The sequence below is a fragment of the Pongo abelii genome, chromosome 4, assembly GCF_028885655.2.
Source record: "Pongo abelii isolate AG06213 chromosome 4, NHGRI_mPonAbe1-v2.0_pri, whole genome shotgun sequence".
Lineage (NCBI taxonomy): Eukaryota > Metazoa > Chordata > Mammalia > Primates > Hominidae > Pongo > Pongo abelii.
This window is the reverse complement of record NC_071989.2, coordinates 140,066,846-140,082,894: the sequence shown is the minus strand read 5'-3', so window position 1 is coordinate 140,082,894 and position 16,049 is coordinate 140,066,846. Positions and strand designations below refer to the sequence as shown.

At 36.2% G+C, this 16,049-nt stretch overlaps 1 protein-coding gene across 2 annotated transcripts in view; it reads left to right on the top strand.

Moving 5' to 3' along the window:
* Nucleotides 1-16,049, top strand: part of FNIP1 (folliculin interacting protein 1) — a 159,626-nt gene that overhangs the window by 88,957 nt on the left and 54,620 nt on the right. Inside the window, 5 exon segments of one of the 2 annotated variants that reach the window (NM_001131596.2) lie at nucleotides 1,776-1,859; nucleotides 3,166-3,237; nucleotides 5,907-6,042; nucleotides 8,188-8,389; nucleotides 13,483-13,568. In NM_001131596.2, the coding sequence (NP_001125068.2) occupies nucleotides 1,776-1,859; nucleotides 3,166-3,237; nucleotides 5,907-6,042; nucleotides 8,188-8,389; nucleotides 13,483-13,568 (580 nt within the window). 2 annotated transcript variants of the gene reach the window in all.

The window sequence follows — 16,049 nt, the reverse complement described above, 5'->3', positions numbered from 1 at the left end:
CGGACCCCCTGAAAGTCTCGGGGACCCAGTGGGTCCTTGCATGACATTTTGAGAACTGCTGAACTGCTGTAGGATTAGATATATGGAGGGTGGTGGAAGAGACTTGACTGTGTTTAAGTGTTGACAGAAAAAGGAAGTTATAAGGAGCATGAAATTAAAGACTAGAAGTAATAATTGATAGAAGGAGGTTTTTGAAGAAGAATGGGGGATTGGGGTCCTAGCTGATTTAGAGTTAACTTTGGAAGGGAGGGAGGAACTTAGGATTTTTTAATAAGTCACTAGCACATTGTAAGGCTTGAATAACATGACAGCTTAGGCAGGAAGGAGGCAAGGATGGATGAGAGAGTAAGTTTTGAAGCAGGGTGATAGAAAAAAAAGGGTTCCAATCTGGTTAATTCTACTGTGTGTATGTGCATATATGCATGTGCATACTCTAGGAAACAAAAGTTTTATGCTGAGAAGAAGAGGTAGGGAAGGAGTTTGAAAAAGTAGATAATTTTTGAAGTAACGAGGGAAAGAAAGCTAGGACGAATTAAAGAGCTGACCATTGAGACATGGAAGGATTGCTGTACATGTGCTATAATTATAGAAGTTCTTGCTACAGAAAAATAATATCTGTTAGCAATTTGAAAACTACAGTTGGCTGGATAGAGTGGCTCATGCCTGTAATTTCAACACTTTAGGAGGCCAAAGCAGGAGGATCAATTGACCCCAGGAATTTGAGATCAACTCGGCAATGTAGGAAGACTTTGTCTCTACTAAAAAGTTTTCAAAATTAGCTGGGCCTGGTGGCGTGCACCTGGAGTCCTGGCTCATGGGGAGGGTTGAGGAGGGAAGATCACTGGAGCTCAGGAGTTCGAGCTTTCAGTGAGCTATGATTATGCCATTGCATTCCTGCCTACATGACAGAGCAAAACTCTGTTTCAAAAAAGGGAAGAAGAAACATGCAATTGTCACTTTTTAAAACAGAAAGCCCCCTATTCCATCCTAGATAAATGTCCTTCAGGGCTATTTAGACTATTTTGATGAAGCATAACTAACAGGTAACCCAGCTGCTTGCTTTCAGGGTATAATGTCCTTCTTGGGTCTTCAGACTGCAGTTACCTTTTCTTGATGAAGCATGTGGCAGCCACTTCTCTTGAACAGCTGGGAGTCCGGTCCCTGATGAGCTTCATTTGTGTTCCTCCTTCCACAGTGGCTGACTCCTGGTTTAGTAACCTTGGTTTCTTCCATTACTTTGTAACATCACTGGGTTAGAAAAACCAATTTTTAATTTGTCAGTAAGATCTCTTTTCTGGTTTTGCACCCTGTTGTATGCTGTGTGCCAGGTGCTTAGGTGGTTTTCTCCTCACTGCAGTTGTAGGCACATACTATAATCTTCAAACAACTTAAAAAAAATAAATTTATTTGGCAAATATCAGATTAGATAGATAACATTATCGTACTTTTTCAGATCTTTAAAAATACTGCTTTACATTAGAAAGGATTGAACATTTAAAATAATTTTTACTTTATATAGCAGAAGCTTGTTTTTATTACATATAGATTTATTCGTAAAAATACGTGAAGTTGTTGTTTGATATAAATCATGGCTAAAGAAACACCATCCTGTTTCAAAAATGGGAAAGACAGCTTGAATTCTTATTTAGTTTAAAAGTTTCCATCCATATTTGTTGGTCTGCTCTTGTGCTGCCTTAGCTCATCTTTTTTCCCTGACGCATTGTGGCTTCTCTAACAGTCCTCTTTCATGTGTATTTTACGTTTTTGCCATGTAGGTCTTTCACAGTTCTGCAGCCCCAGGCGGGCATTCTCTGAGCAGGGTCCGCTCCGCCTGATCAGGAGCGCCTCTTTCTTTGCAGGTTTGCGATGTGCTGTGTGGGTAGACTAGTTGGTGTGCCCCAACGGCTAGACTCTGTAGTTAAGCTGTGGAAACAAGAGAGTAGATGAATGCAATTGGTGAGGTTGTGGTTAAGAAAACATTGCTTTAGGAAGTATAAAAACTTAATTCCTTTCTACTGAACATGTTCTTAAAGTTTCCAGACACTGAATTATCAGTAGAATTGACATTTTTATGAAATTTCAGTTTGTCATTTCTCTTGTGGCATAATGATTTTAACTTCAGAATCTGAAACCAAAACTTAATATGAACTTTATTTCTTATGATACCACTTGGAATTTTTAATGTGACACTGTCTTGTTTCCATGGCTGAGTAGCTTTTGTACCATAGTTCACCAATTGCAGAAAATTATCCTATCTTGTTATTATTGTAAAATTTCTGATCTACACTATTCCATAAGAACAGTTTTTCTTGGAGCTAAGATTTAGATGAACAAGCACTACTATAACGCTCTGTAAAAGGCGTATACGACTATATTTGCTTACATAATCAAGTTGATGATTGTAGAGTGTGTTCATGTGTATATATCCAGGATTCTAATCATATTCCTTGTTTTCACACATTTTAGCGGATTACCTAACATTGTAAACTTTTAGTGGAAATTACTGGAATGTGAACACATTTACTCTTCATTGTTCTCAGATTGGTATCAATTTAGCCCTTCTTGTTTTGATTAATATTTTCTTTCCCTGTAAATATTAGATATAAAAAATATATATTTATAGAAAACTTGGAAAACACTTTTAAAAGGCAAAAATATATATTAGCCATTTTATCAGCCAGAAATACCTGCTTTTTTGTTTTTTAAAGAAAATTGGGATCATACTATTCAAACAAATATCTTAATTTATTATAGAGAATTTTGAAACATACATTGTTATAGGCAGAAACAGTAGAATGAACTGTGATATACCCACCACTTGGTCCCAGCAAGCACTCATACTGTTCAGTAGCTTGCTTTTGTTCATTTAATAGTATATTGTAAATATCTGTCACTGAATATGCTTCCCAAATATGACTTTTAGTCACTCCTTGCTTCTTTAGATATCATGTTTTAGATTCTTATACTGTGTATCAAATCTTCACAGAGCTCTCAAAGCTTGTTCAACTGAGTAATAGCTCTTGGTGTTGGGTTGGTGCCATGCTATTGAAAAAAATAAGGGAATGCAATGAGATGAGCATGATTTCGTTTGCTATTTAAAAGGAGCTGTTCATCCACCTGAATAGCAATATATTTTATAACTGACAGTTTCATCTTTATTTATAGTTCACAGCAACCCAATGGACATGCCTGGAAGAGAGCTCAATGAGGACAGAGACAGTGGCATAGCACGGTCTGGTAATGTCACGTTCTTGTATTCAGTTTTTTTATGAGATTACTGTTGGCATTGATTTTCTTTTTTATCCCTCCCTTTATTATCAAATTTGTTCATATTGATATTAGCCTTACAAGAGAACTGTGAAAAGACCAGAGCAAAGTCTTATAAATTTAACATTTTTCATGTTTACTTTTAAGTGTGCTGAGTAGAATAAAGCCAGGATGAAGTAAAGCCAGAGTAAAGTACACTGGTTGAAGCCTAGTGAATATAAGAAGAAAAGCATTGGTCAGAAAACTGCTTAGAAACCGTAGTAAAAAAAAACACACACACACACACATTTGCTTATATTTGCTTGCTGCTAACTAAAGTTTAAATTGTCATATTGTCTCTTGCCCGGAAAAGCATAGGCATTTTGAATCAGTGTTATACTTTTTTTTTTTCAAATATGTACCTGTCCAAAATTTGTAGGTCTAGCAAACATTTATTGAAACGTGAAACATGGTGGACATTAAAAAAATTAAAGCCGAGAGTCTGCCCTTATGGAACACAGACGTATGGAGTCTAGTGGGAGAAAAATTAGGAAAATCATCTGTCATAGTTCATTGTGTGATGCATTTAGTGATAGGCCTGCGCAAAAAGCTTCAGAGAAAGAACACCACACTTAGCCTGGGCAAGGGGCAGGGATGCCAACGATGCTTTACAGAAGGATGATGATTAAGTTGTATTTTGGGAAATAAATAGCATTTATCCAGGCAAAAGCTCAGAAAAGCATTTTAGCTAAAAGGAAAAGTGTTTGTTGGGGCCCAGAGAGCAGCATAAGTAAAAGGAGGAGTAATTTTAGGCTTGAATTACTGTTAGATATGAGAAACTTAATTCAGTGTGATAGCATGTGTTGTTACATTATATGGCTCTGCTATCGAAATTGTTCTATAATTCAGTTTTGAGTATAAATGAAAAATCTAAACTTGCCATATATTGCAATCCCTAGGAGTGTATTAGAATAACAAAGAGAAGTTTTATAAAAAATTCAGGTGCCTGAACTCTACTTTCAAAGACTCTCATGTAACCTAGAGAAGGTATCTCTAGGCATCTCTATTTGTGAAACAAAACAAAATGCAAAACCTGACACTTGATTCTAATGGATAGCTAGGGTTGCCACCCCACTACTCTAATAAGAATAGCTTGTGTTTTTCAAGTAATCTCATCTTTCTTTTCTAATTGAGTTTCTTATTTTTGTTTTAAATAATCTAGAGTATATTTCTTTTAATACCCTTTGCTTTGATGTAATCTAGATATTTAGTCTTCCCTGGCAGGAATTTAATTCTCATTATTTTATTTAAGATTTGAGAGATGATAAATTAATTTATTTATACTTACATTCTTTATAAGTTGAAGCATCTGGCTAGACTGATCTGTTAGGCTGCTTCAAGTTATTGGATTCATATATGCCATTTAGGTTAATGTGTGTTTTCTTTTTTTTCTAATAGGGTTATTTTTAATATTAGAATGCAGTGAAATGTATTTTTTCCAAACTGAGGACAGCATTTTATTTTTCACCGAAGTCATACCCAGATTTAGTTGTACATACCCAATCTTGGACTACAAGATTTTGTAATACTAATTGATAAAATGTGGTCTACATTTAGAATCTGCGTTCTAAAGTAATTTAGAATGAGTTCATTGATGGTCTACATGTTTGCATGGCACATACAGCTTTATCCTCTATCATTGAATTTGTCAGAATTCAAATGAATAGATCTTCGTAATGAAAGTGTCTCAGTTTTTAGTGCTGGTGTCCAAAATAATTTATCATCTGGCCTGTACGTTTTTAATAGTGATGATAATAGATCCGTTTTGAATATACATTTTCAGTATGTGCTTATGATCATGAAAGATAGAAGTCTGGAATATTGCCAAACAAAAGCAAGCCCTTAATGGCAAGTCTTATCCTCTCTAAATCCAGTGGGGAAAAGCCTAATGAAAATCCCCTAGCCTAATGAAAAATCAGCAGTTGTAGCTCTTAACACCTCAAGCAATAAACATATCTTATAGATTTCAGAGAAGTGTTTTGGGAAGGGAATAATCCCCAAGATCAGGGGATTGCAGCCGTTAAAGAGTGGAGTCTGCTGGAATGTGTTTGTCACCTTAGATGCTCCAGGGAGCATTCTTTTTTTGGAGCTTAGTAGGTATAGTCATGATTCTTAATTAAAAGTGGTAGGTTTGACTACATGTGCACACGTGATCCATGAATACTTGTAAATGACCTCTTTAAATGCCATTCAGACACTTACTTTCAATAGCTTGTTCTTAAAATCCAGCTGCTGCATTAAGTTTGAATAGCATCAGATTTCCTTTAATTTAAGAACTAAAAGGATTCAGCTAAGTAAGGGGACAGTCAATCCAGTGGCCAAAGGGATAATGCCTTGTTGCAAAGTATAATTTTCTTCTGGAGTCCCTAGAGGGGAATGCCAAAAGGGGATTGTCTCAGAGTTTTTTGCTGATACATTGTTAATATATGATTTTTCTCCTCTGAGACCTTGCTCCAAGAAGGATGTGTTCTTTTAATGGACATTTTAGAGGCTCATGAAGCAAATAAAGTTTAATTTAACCTATTTGTAATTTTGTTAAAAAGAAATTTGTCATTATGCTTAGTCATTATTGACTTATACTTGTTCTTCTGACTTAACAGCATCCCTCAGCAGCTTGCTGATCACTCCATTTCCTTCCCCAAACTCCTCACTTACCCGAAGTTGTGCCAGCAGCTACCAGCGACGTTGGCGACGCAGCCAAACAACAAGTTTGGAAAATGGGGTATTTCCTAGATGGTAAGTTGGAACTTTAAACACAGAACAAGATTGAGTAGTTCCTTAAACACAATTTTATATGGTTTTTTTAGAGCCTGGACTTGTATTCTGTGTATTTTAAGTTTGAAACTGAAAACTTTTAAAATTTACTACATTTTAAAAATTGTGGTAAGTTATACATAACAAATTACAATTTTAACCATTTTTAGGTGTACAGTTCAGTGACATTTATTTAAATACCTTCATATTGTTGTGCAGCCATCATCACCATCCAACTCCAGAACTTTTTCCTCTTCCCAGCTGAAACTCTGTATCCATTCAACGTAATTCCTCATTTCTCCCTTCCCTTCCTCTTGTAACCACCATTCTATTTTCTGTCTTTATGAATTTTCATTCATACCTTGTATGAATGAAATCATACACTGCTTGTCCTTTTGTGTCTGCCTTATTTCATTTAGCATAATGTCTTCAAGGTTTATCGATGTTGTAGCATGTGTCAGAAATTCATTCCTTTTTATGACTGAATAACATTCCATTGTATATACATACCACATTTTGTTTATCCATTTATCTATTGATGGACACTTGGGTTGCTTCCACTTCTTAACTATTGTGAATAATGCTGCTCTGAACATGAGTGTGCAAGTATCTGTTCGAGTCCCCATTTTCAATACTTTTGGTTATATATGCAGAAGTGGAATTGCTGGATCGTATGGTAATTTTGTTTTTAAATTTGTGAGGGACTGTCACGCCGCACACTGTTTTCCATGGTTACTGTACCATTTTACATTCCCACCAGCAATGCACAATGGTTCCAATTTCTCCATATCTTCACCAGCACTTATTTTCTGTTTTTTTTGATAATAGCCATCTTAATGAGTCTGAAGTGGTTCCTCATTGTGGATTTTATTTGCATTTATCTAATAATTAGTGAAGTTGAACATCTTTTCTATTCTTTTATTTTCTTTCCCTTTTGAGTCACCCAGGCTGGAGTGCAGTGGCACAATCACGGCTCACTGCAGCCTCACCCTCCCTGGGCTCAGGTGATCCTTCCACCTCAGCCTCTCAAATAACTGGAACTACAGGCTTGCCACCACACCTGGCTAATTTTTTTTTTTTTTTGTAAAGATGGGGTTTCGCCATGTTGCCCAGGTTAGTAGAACTTCTGGGCTCGAGTGATCCACTTGCCTCAGCCTCCCAAAGTGCTAGGATTACAGGCATGAGGCACCACATCTGACTTGAGCATCTTTTCATGTGCTTGTTGGCTATTTGTATATCTTTTTTGGAGAAATGTCTATTTAAGTCCTTTGCCCATATTATAATTGCATTTTTTTGGTTTGTTGGTGAGGTGGGGAAATTCTGTATATATTTTAGATATTAATCCGTTATCAGATATATGATTTGTAATTTTTTTTTACATTCTGTGGGATGTCTTTTTACTCCATTGATAGTGTCCTTTGATGCACAGAAGGTTAAATTTGTATGTGGTCCAGTTTATTTATTTTTTTCCTTTGTTGACTGTGCTGTTTGTGTTATATCCAAGAAACCATTGCCAAATCAGTGTCATGATGCATGACGCCTTTACCCTTTGTTTTCTTCTAAGAGTTTTATGTTTAGGTCTTTGATTTATATACTACATGTTTTGATATTTCAGTTTTTCATGTTTTTATTTTGGCAAGGTAATTCATTCTTGAAAGATTAGTTTTTAATCTACATTAAGTACAACTGTAGATACTAAAAGTTCTTGTTTTCTCCTCTTTTTTATTTCCTTTATTCCTTCATCTTTGACTTTACTCCTGAAATCAAAAACAGAGACCAGAAGGGCCTAGAACAGGGAAAAGATTGTACCAGACTCATCTATAAATCTTAAAATTTAGCCACTTTTTGGTTGATTATGAATTGGGATTATCTACTTCTTTAGTAACTTCTAATTGGACAAAAAAATGTTCCCAGTCTGACTCTGTAGTAAAATTTCTTAGAAAAACATGAACCTGAAAGAATAGCCAGTAGATTTCTTAAAGAGATATACAATTGGTATGAAATTATAGGTTTGTTTGATAAAACAGCAAAAGACTTAGCTTGCCTACATTTAATTAGCAAGAAGACTAAATTGTGAATTTAATTATTTTTACTTTTGTAAATTAAAAAAAAACATTTATTTTTAAGGTCTATAGAAGAAAGCTTTAATCTCTCAGATGAAAGCTGTGGCCCTAACCCAGGAATTGTGCGGAAAAAGAAGATTGCAATTGGGGTAATCTTTTCATTATCCAAAGATGAAGATGAAAATAACAAATTTAATGAATTCTTTTTTTCACATTTTCCTCTCTTTGAAAGCCACATGAACAAATTAAAGAGTGCAATAGAACAGGTAAGCATAGTTATTTATTTATGTCTTTTCCTTTTAAAATCTTATTCTCCCGATTAAGCATTATATTTATTAATTTGGCAGAAAAATTAACAGACATTGTGCACGTGTCCTATAAAGTGCTCTGGTGGATGCAAATAGATTGAACCCTTTTTAAGATGCTTACTGTCTAATAAAAGATATAAGATCATTCATCCATTTGTTCTGTAAATAAATATTTGAGGGCCTAAAATGTGGTAGACCCCGTTCTACCAACTAAAGAGAAGTGATAAAAGCAACACTTCTGACCTCATGGGACAAATAAACATATGAATATAGATGTATGTAATAAGTCCTGTGAAGAAAAATAAAACGGAGAAAGGTATATAAGGAATCCTGGAAGGAAGGATTACTAATTTTTATAGGCTAGTCAGGAATGCCCCTTGTTAAAGGACGTGTGAATGTGGTCCAGAAATATGGAGCAAGTGAGCTACAACCATCTGGAACAAGGTATTCCAGGCAGGGGCAAAGGCCTTATTGCAGGAGTAAGCCTGATACTTAAGCAGCATTATGAGGCCAAGGTGCCTGGGTTGAAGTGAGACTAGATCATGTAGGGCCTTATAAGATACCATTGTTAAGAACATTAGCATTTATTCTTACGAAAGTATGAAAGATGGGAAACCATTGGAGGGTTTTGAGTGGAGGAAGAATGACATTATTTATGAGGATCACTCTTACTGCTGGTGGATAATAGATTTCTAGGAGCAAAAGTAGATGTTGTGAGACCAATTAGCATACTGTTGCAGTAATCCAGGTGACAGATGATGAATACTCAAACCACTTTAGTGATTGAATTGATAAGAAATAGTTGGATTCTGGATATATTTTGAAAACAGAGCCAGCGTGATTAGCTGGTAGACTGAATTGGCCTATGGGAGAAAAAACCATTAAGGTTGACTCTAAGATTTTTTTAGCCAAGCAGTTAAAAGGATGAAGTTGCCAGCATTGAAGTGAGAAAGACTGCAAGCGAAACAGATTTGATAAAAGAAGATGGATATTTTATATTTGCATCTGGACATCCTTATGTTTTTATGAGTCTGGAGTTTACCAGAGAGGTCATCAGTGTGTAGATGGTATTTAAAGCCATGAAACTCATTGAGATTGGCAAGAGAGGACAGGGAATGGTAAGCCTGAATTGTGGTGCATTTTAACATTGAGTTTGACGAGATGAGAAGGAACCAGCAGAGGAGAAGGAAAAGGATTGGCCATTCAATTAGGAGAAAAAACAAGACTATATTCTTTTGGGGAAAGCCAAGTACAGAAAGTATTTCAAGGAAGGAGTGATCACTTTTGTCGGTTGCTACTGAGATAGTATATACAATACAAATATGTAAAGTAAATTGTGAAATATTAGAATCTAAGCTAAAAAGGAAGGACAAAGTTTTTTTAGAAATTTGGGGGAAAGTGAAATGACTTCCTATTGGGAAGAAGTTTCATTTGGACTGCATTTTGAAGGATGTATGGGATGTTTTGAAACATAAAGCTCTGAAAATTGGATATAGCAGAATAGCAAGAAAATCAACATTCTTGCCACCCAAAGGGAACACAGTAACTCATTGCTGAAAAATCTTATTTAGGCCTTTTTTATGCATATTGTGCTTTTACTTGGTAGGGATTGTGCTGTGTCTACATTTTTCAAATTATATGCCCATTTAAAAAAACTCAGATTGAGCAACATGGCAAGACCCTGTCTCTACAAAAAAAAATTTTAAAATTAGCCAGGCATGGGGGAGCACACCTGTAGTCTTAGCTACTAGGGAGGCCGAGGTGGGAGGAGCACTTGAGCTCAGAAGGTCGAGGCTGTAGTGAGTTTTGGTTGTGCCTCTGCACTGTAGCAACAGAGTGAGTCCCTATCTCAAATAGTAAAATAAAAAAACATCATTGTCACATACACATTTCTCAAGTTATTGTAAATGGTTCTTACATATATTTTAGTAGGTCTCCTCAATTTAAGTAACAGTTTCCCTGTTAGGCCATTTCTACTTTTGCACAATTGTTGCTACCCTATCGTTAACATCTTGGTGAATTTTCCAGATTATTTTTTAGAGGAGATTCCCAGAAGTTGAGCTGATAAAATCAGTGGCTGTCACCAAAGTTTTTTGCAACAGTCTGTGGAGGGGAAAGGATACGAAGAGGAATAGTGAGAGGTACAACTGGCGAAGTTAATGAGGACCTGATGACAAAAAATGTAGAGTGCTTGCCAGGCAGTTCTGACTTTGTCTTTAAGGCTGTTTGCAAGTTGTACTTTGGGGAGATTAACTTGGCAGTGTGTTTTATATATGGCTGCTGAAACGAGCACTTGGTAGTGCATTTTGAAGAGACTGGAATAAGAGACGAGAGGTGGGTAGACCCGTTAGAATGGTTTAGAAAGGAAAGGATGTATCTCAATAACTCATTAGTGACTAAGGATCATCTGCCTTTAGAGAAGACATAGATGTTAGTTATTCATATTGAATATGTCAAAAAATAAATAGTTCATTAGCAATACTTTTTTATTGAACAAATGAGTAAAGGCCATTTTCATTTACCTTTTCTTAAGTTAGACACTGATTACATTTCTTCAATTGGCTGCACTCACATTTTGTAGTCTAGCCAGAGTCATCACACACAGTAATAAGTTGTGGGTGAACTGACATTTTGAGTTATTTGGAGAAGTATTTCAAGCTTTGTATAAAACTTGAAATAGGCATTATAGAACTCATTAAAGATTACTTTTCAAGTGTTTTCATGTTTTAACGCTTTGATAATTCTGTAACCTAAAGCAGCAGTCCCCAACCTTTTTGGCAACCAGGGACCAGTTTTGTGGAAGATAATTTTTTCACAGACGGGGCTGGGGAGGTGGGGAGTTGCCATGGTTTCAGAGGCATTAGTTTCTCATAAGAGTGTGCAACCTAGATCTGTTGCATGCACAGTTCACAATAGGGTATGCGCTCCTATGAGAATCTAATGCTGCCACTGATGTGACAGGAGGTAGCACTCAGGCAGTAATGCTCGCTCACTCGCTTGCTCGACCCAATTCCTGACAGGCCACTGATGGGTACTGGTCCTCGGCCCAGAGGTTGGGGAGCCCGACCTAAAATGTATATTGTTAATGCTTGTAGTTGTTTGGGTATTTGTTCAATTGTAGTATCCCATTTTTTATTAAAGCTGAAAGATGAAATTAAATGAATGCTTTTACATAAATGAATGGGACTTAATTTTTAAAGTTCTATAGTAGTTACTTAATGATAGAATATTATTAAGAATAGAATATAATAGTGAATATTGTACCATCCAAAGAAGTTATCTTCTAGGGCCAGTTTTCAAACTATTTTTTTTTTAAATAAAAGCTATGGATTTTGTTTCTGAACACCTTGGCAGTTATTTTGAAGTCGTCTACCTTTTGAGATTTGTGATTTAATTTAAAAATAGCATTGCTGATAAGATTAAGGAAGAACACTACCAAATTCTAGCACAATAATATTCACTTCTTTATAAATTGCCAGTCTCTTAACAGTTTGAAAAAACATAAAGTGTGTTTCACTTTTACCCTCTGAAGCTTTTGGGTGTACAGGAACATGATTTCTGGCCTAAAGTAGGCTGACATCTTAATTATTTTTTTAGACAATATTTAATCACTTTGTAATTACATAAAGAATACAGAATTCAGTTCTCTTTGAAAAAGTGTAAAAGATTAAAGTTCTTTTTGACCTCCGTATCCTAATCCTGATCCCCCTTTTGCCTACCTAGATTAAGGCTTTTCAACCTTGGCTAAATATATTTTAAGAAAGCAAATATTGGCCGGGCATGGTGGCTCATGCCTGTAACCCCAGCATTTTGGGAGGCCGAGGCGGGTGGATCACAAGGTCAAGAGATCGAGACCATCTTGGTCAACATGGTGAAACCCCATCTCTACTAAAAATACAAAAATTAGCGGGGCATGGTGGCGTGTGCCTGTAGTCCCAGCTACTCGGGAGGCTGAGGCAGGAGAATCGCTTGAACCTGGGAGGCAGAGGTTGCAGTGAGCCAAGATTGTGCCACTGCACTTCAGCTGGCAACAGAGCAGGACTCTGTCTTAAAAAAAAAAAAAAAAAAAAAAAAGCAAATATTACTAACACCTTTAGCTATCTTATTGTAGAATCTTTATATTCCCTTTTTTTTTTTTTTGAGACAGTCTTCCTCCATTACCCAGGCTGGAGTGCAGCAGTGGCATGATCTCGGCTCACTGCAACTGCAGACTTCTGGGTTCAAGCGATTCTCATGCCTCAGCCTCTTTCATAGCTGGGATTACAGGCATGTGTCACCACACCTGGCTAATTTTCATGTTTTTAGTATAGACAGGATTTTGCCATGTTGGCCAGGCTGGGCAAATTTTTAAAGAAGAGTTAACAGGGCTGGGGGCAGTGGCTCATGCCTATAACCCCAGCACTTTGGGAGGCTGAGGTGGGTGGATCATGAGGTCAGGAGTTCAAGGCCAGCCTGGCCAACATGGTGAAACCCCATCTCTACTAAAAATATAAAAATTAGCCAAGCCTGGTGGCAGGCATCTGTAATCCCAGCTACTCAGGAGACTGAGGCAGGAAAATCGCTTGAACCTGGGTGGCAGAGGTTGCAGTGAGCCGAGATCGCGCCATTGCACTCCAGCCTGGGTGACAGAGTGAGACTCTGTCCAAAAAAAAAAAAAAAAGGAGTTAACAGAAGTGTTATCTGTAAAATAAAAGCATAAAACCATGAGTTGTTGTTATTGAGTTATCATTATGTCTTGTTCTGTTTGGGAAAAATAAGTTTTTTGTAACCCAGAAACTGTCAACATCAGTTTTTTTATGTGTTGACAGTCTGCAGTTTTAAAAATAACAGATTGAAAACAGTCAAAAATTTTGAACTTTGTTCAACCATTCATTAATTACCAAATGTGTAGAAGAAAAAGTCACAATAAATGCATTTACTTTCTTTATTTCTTTCTCGATAAGAATTTTGGTAGAGCATTGTGTAAATATGTGACTGTCTAAAAAAGACTTTTTTCCATGTTTTGCTCATGATTAACATAAGAATTAACTATCTTAATGATTGTTTTCAAGGCTATGAAAATGAGCCGGAGATCAGCTGATGCCAGTCAGAGAAGTTTGGCATATAATCGAATAGTTGATGCCCTAAATGAATTCAGGTACATATTACCCAGCTTTCCATAATGCAGTAATTCCTAGTGTACACAGGAAGATTTATTTTTTCTTTAACTTGTTCTAATAAAATTTAATTTCTTTGTCCTATAGTCATATGATGGTGTAATTCAATAGACCTTTGGCTTCTATGTTACTACATCTCAAATGTGCTTGAGAGTCAAGCACATTGAGAGCCATCAGTGGTATGTTTTTCAGTATTGGGCCATTTGAGAAGCAAATATGACCAGGAAAGACCCTTGTTCTAGCAAAAGTATGCTTTATTCTCTCTTGGGACCCTAGATGTAGGGACTGTTAAGTGTTATTTAACCAGTGGTAGTAATCAGATACTCTTGAATACATGAGATACAAGGATATATGGATATAAGGAACATGCACTTGATATTCTAAATGGCTTTGTTGCTTGATCCTTCCTCTAGATATGGCACAGTGAATAGTCCTTCCGCTAGGGTTTTCTGGCTCAACAAAGCTTGTACCTGAAGCCCCAATAACTGCTGTAGCTGTCTTCTAACTATGTGACATACATATTACAAATGATCTTATGTTGGGAATTAGTATACTAAGTGACTGATATGTCTCCCTTGACAAGAGGTTCGGTTTAGGTCTACTTCATTTTCTCAATCTTTCCTCCTTTAGACTAGAGAGATAGTATAGCATAGGGAGTGAAAACTAAGACTCTAGAATCTGTCAGACAGACGTGGATTTTAACCCTGGCTCTGTCATTTACTACCTCTGGTGATCTTGGGCAAGTGCATTAGCGTTTTTGACCCCCAGTTTTCTAGTATAAAATAGGTAAATTCAATTTAGTAATAATCTAATAGATTGTTATAAGGATCAAATGAAATTGTGTGTGTAAGGTACTTAGCAGAATGCCTGACATTAGTGGCACCATTCTTTTCTTTTTTTTTTTTGAGGTGGAGTCTTGCTCTGTCGCCCAGGCTGGAGTGCAGTGGCGTGATCTTGCCTCACTGCAACCTCTGCCTCCTGGGTTCAAGCAATTCTCCTGCCTCAGCCTCCTCAGTAGCTGGGATTACAGACGCGTGCCACCACGACTGGCTAATTTTTTTTTTTATTTTTAGTAGAGATGGGGTTTCACCATGTTGGCCAGGCTGGTCTCAAACTCCTGACCTCAAATGATCCGCCCACCTTGGCCTCCCAAAGTGCTGGGATTACAGGCATGAGCCACTGAGCCTGGCCTATGGTAAACATAACCTACAGCAGTGCTTCCCCAACTTAAGTCACTTACATCATATCTTAACAATTTCACCAAATTTATATATCATGTATACTTTTTAAATTTAGTGTTTCTCTTTAAACTTGACCATCTTTTATACCTAAATAAATTTATTTCAACATGAAACTTCATTACGTTAGATAGGGAAACAATATGCTTTACCATAATAAAACTAGCTATAAAAATAAATTTATAGTAACTAAAATTAAAAATGTGTATCTGGGCTGGGCGCGTTGGCATGTGCCTGTAATCCCAGTACTTTGGGAGGCCAAGGTGGTTAGATTGCTTGAGCTCAGGAGTTTGAGACTAGCCTGGGCAACATAGTGAGACCCCATCGCAAAAATGATAATAAATGTATATTTGTATACCGCATTACACTGTGTACCACTGTGTAAATTTTATTATTACCAGTAGTCTACGTACCTTACTTTTAGAAAAACTACATTTTTTTAATTGACAACTCTGTGGTCTCTTACTGGGGCAGGGATCTTCTAGATTGTTGTTTGTTTAAATGGACCATCACATCTTGGAGTGAAAGGCTGTTTTAGTTTGTGAAACTGCAGGATTGCTCTGATGAAATTGTAGGCATGCCATACATATATATAAAATTTTAAAACTTTTAAAATATATAAAACATTTTTAAAACTGAGCTCAAGAGTGGTAGATTTAAATTGAAGTTTACTTTATGACTGTTGTATAATAATCATTTACTTGACTCAATTATTGAGAAAGAGAATAGTGTCTACTCATTCATTTGGTTTATGCATCATAATGTTTAGTATAAAAGATATGAAAAGCTAGTTAAGTATATCTTACTGTTCTGTACAGTAAACTCAGTGGTTAGGGGAAATGTAGAGAAAAACAGAGAATTTGATTTCACCTTATATTATTTTTTGGTATTAGAAATAATTTGTACAGGCAAAAACTGTATTTGAGATGATATTTGTGCCATATATTAATTTTATTTTAACATTAATTTTAGGCATTTCTTTATTATATGGAGCATGCTAACAACATTTTAGTTTAATATTTTTATTGCGGTAAAAATATCTATAACATTAGATTTAGCTTTATAAATCATTTTTTAGGTGTACAGTTCAGTAGTGTTAAACATATTTATATTGTTTTGAAATCAATCTCTAAAGCTTTTTCATTTTGGGACACTGAAACTCTAGTGATACAGTAATCAGTGTGGGTTTTTTTTTAGTTTACTGTCATCTTGACTCTTTATATC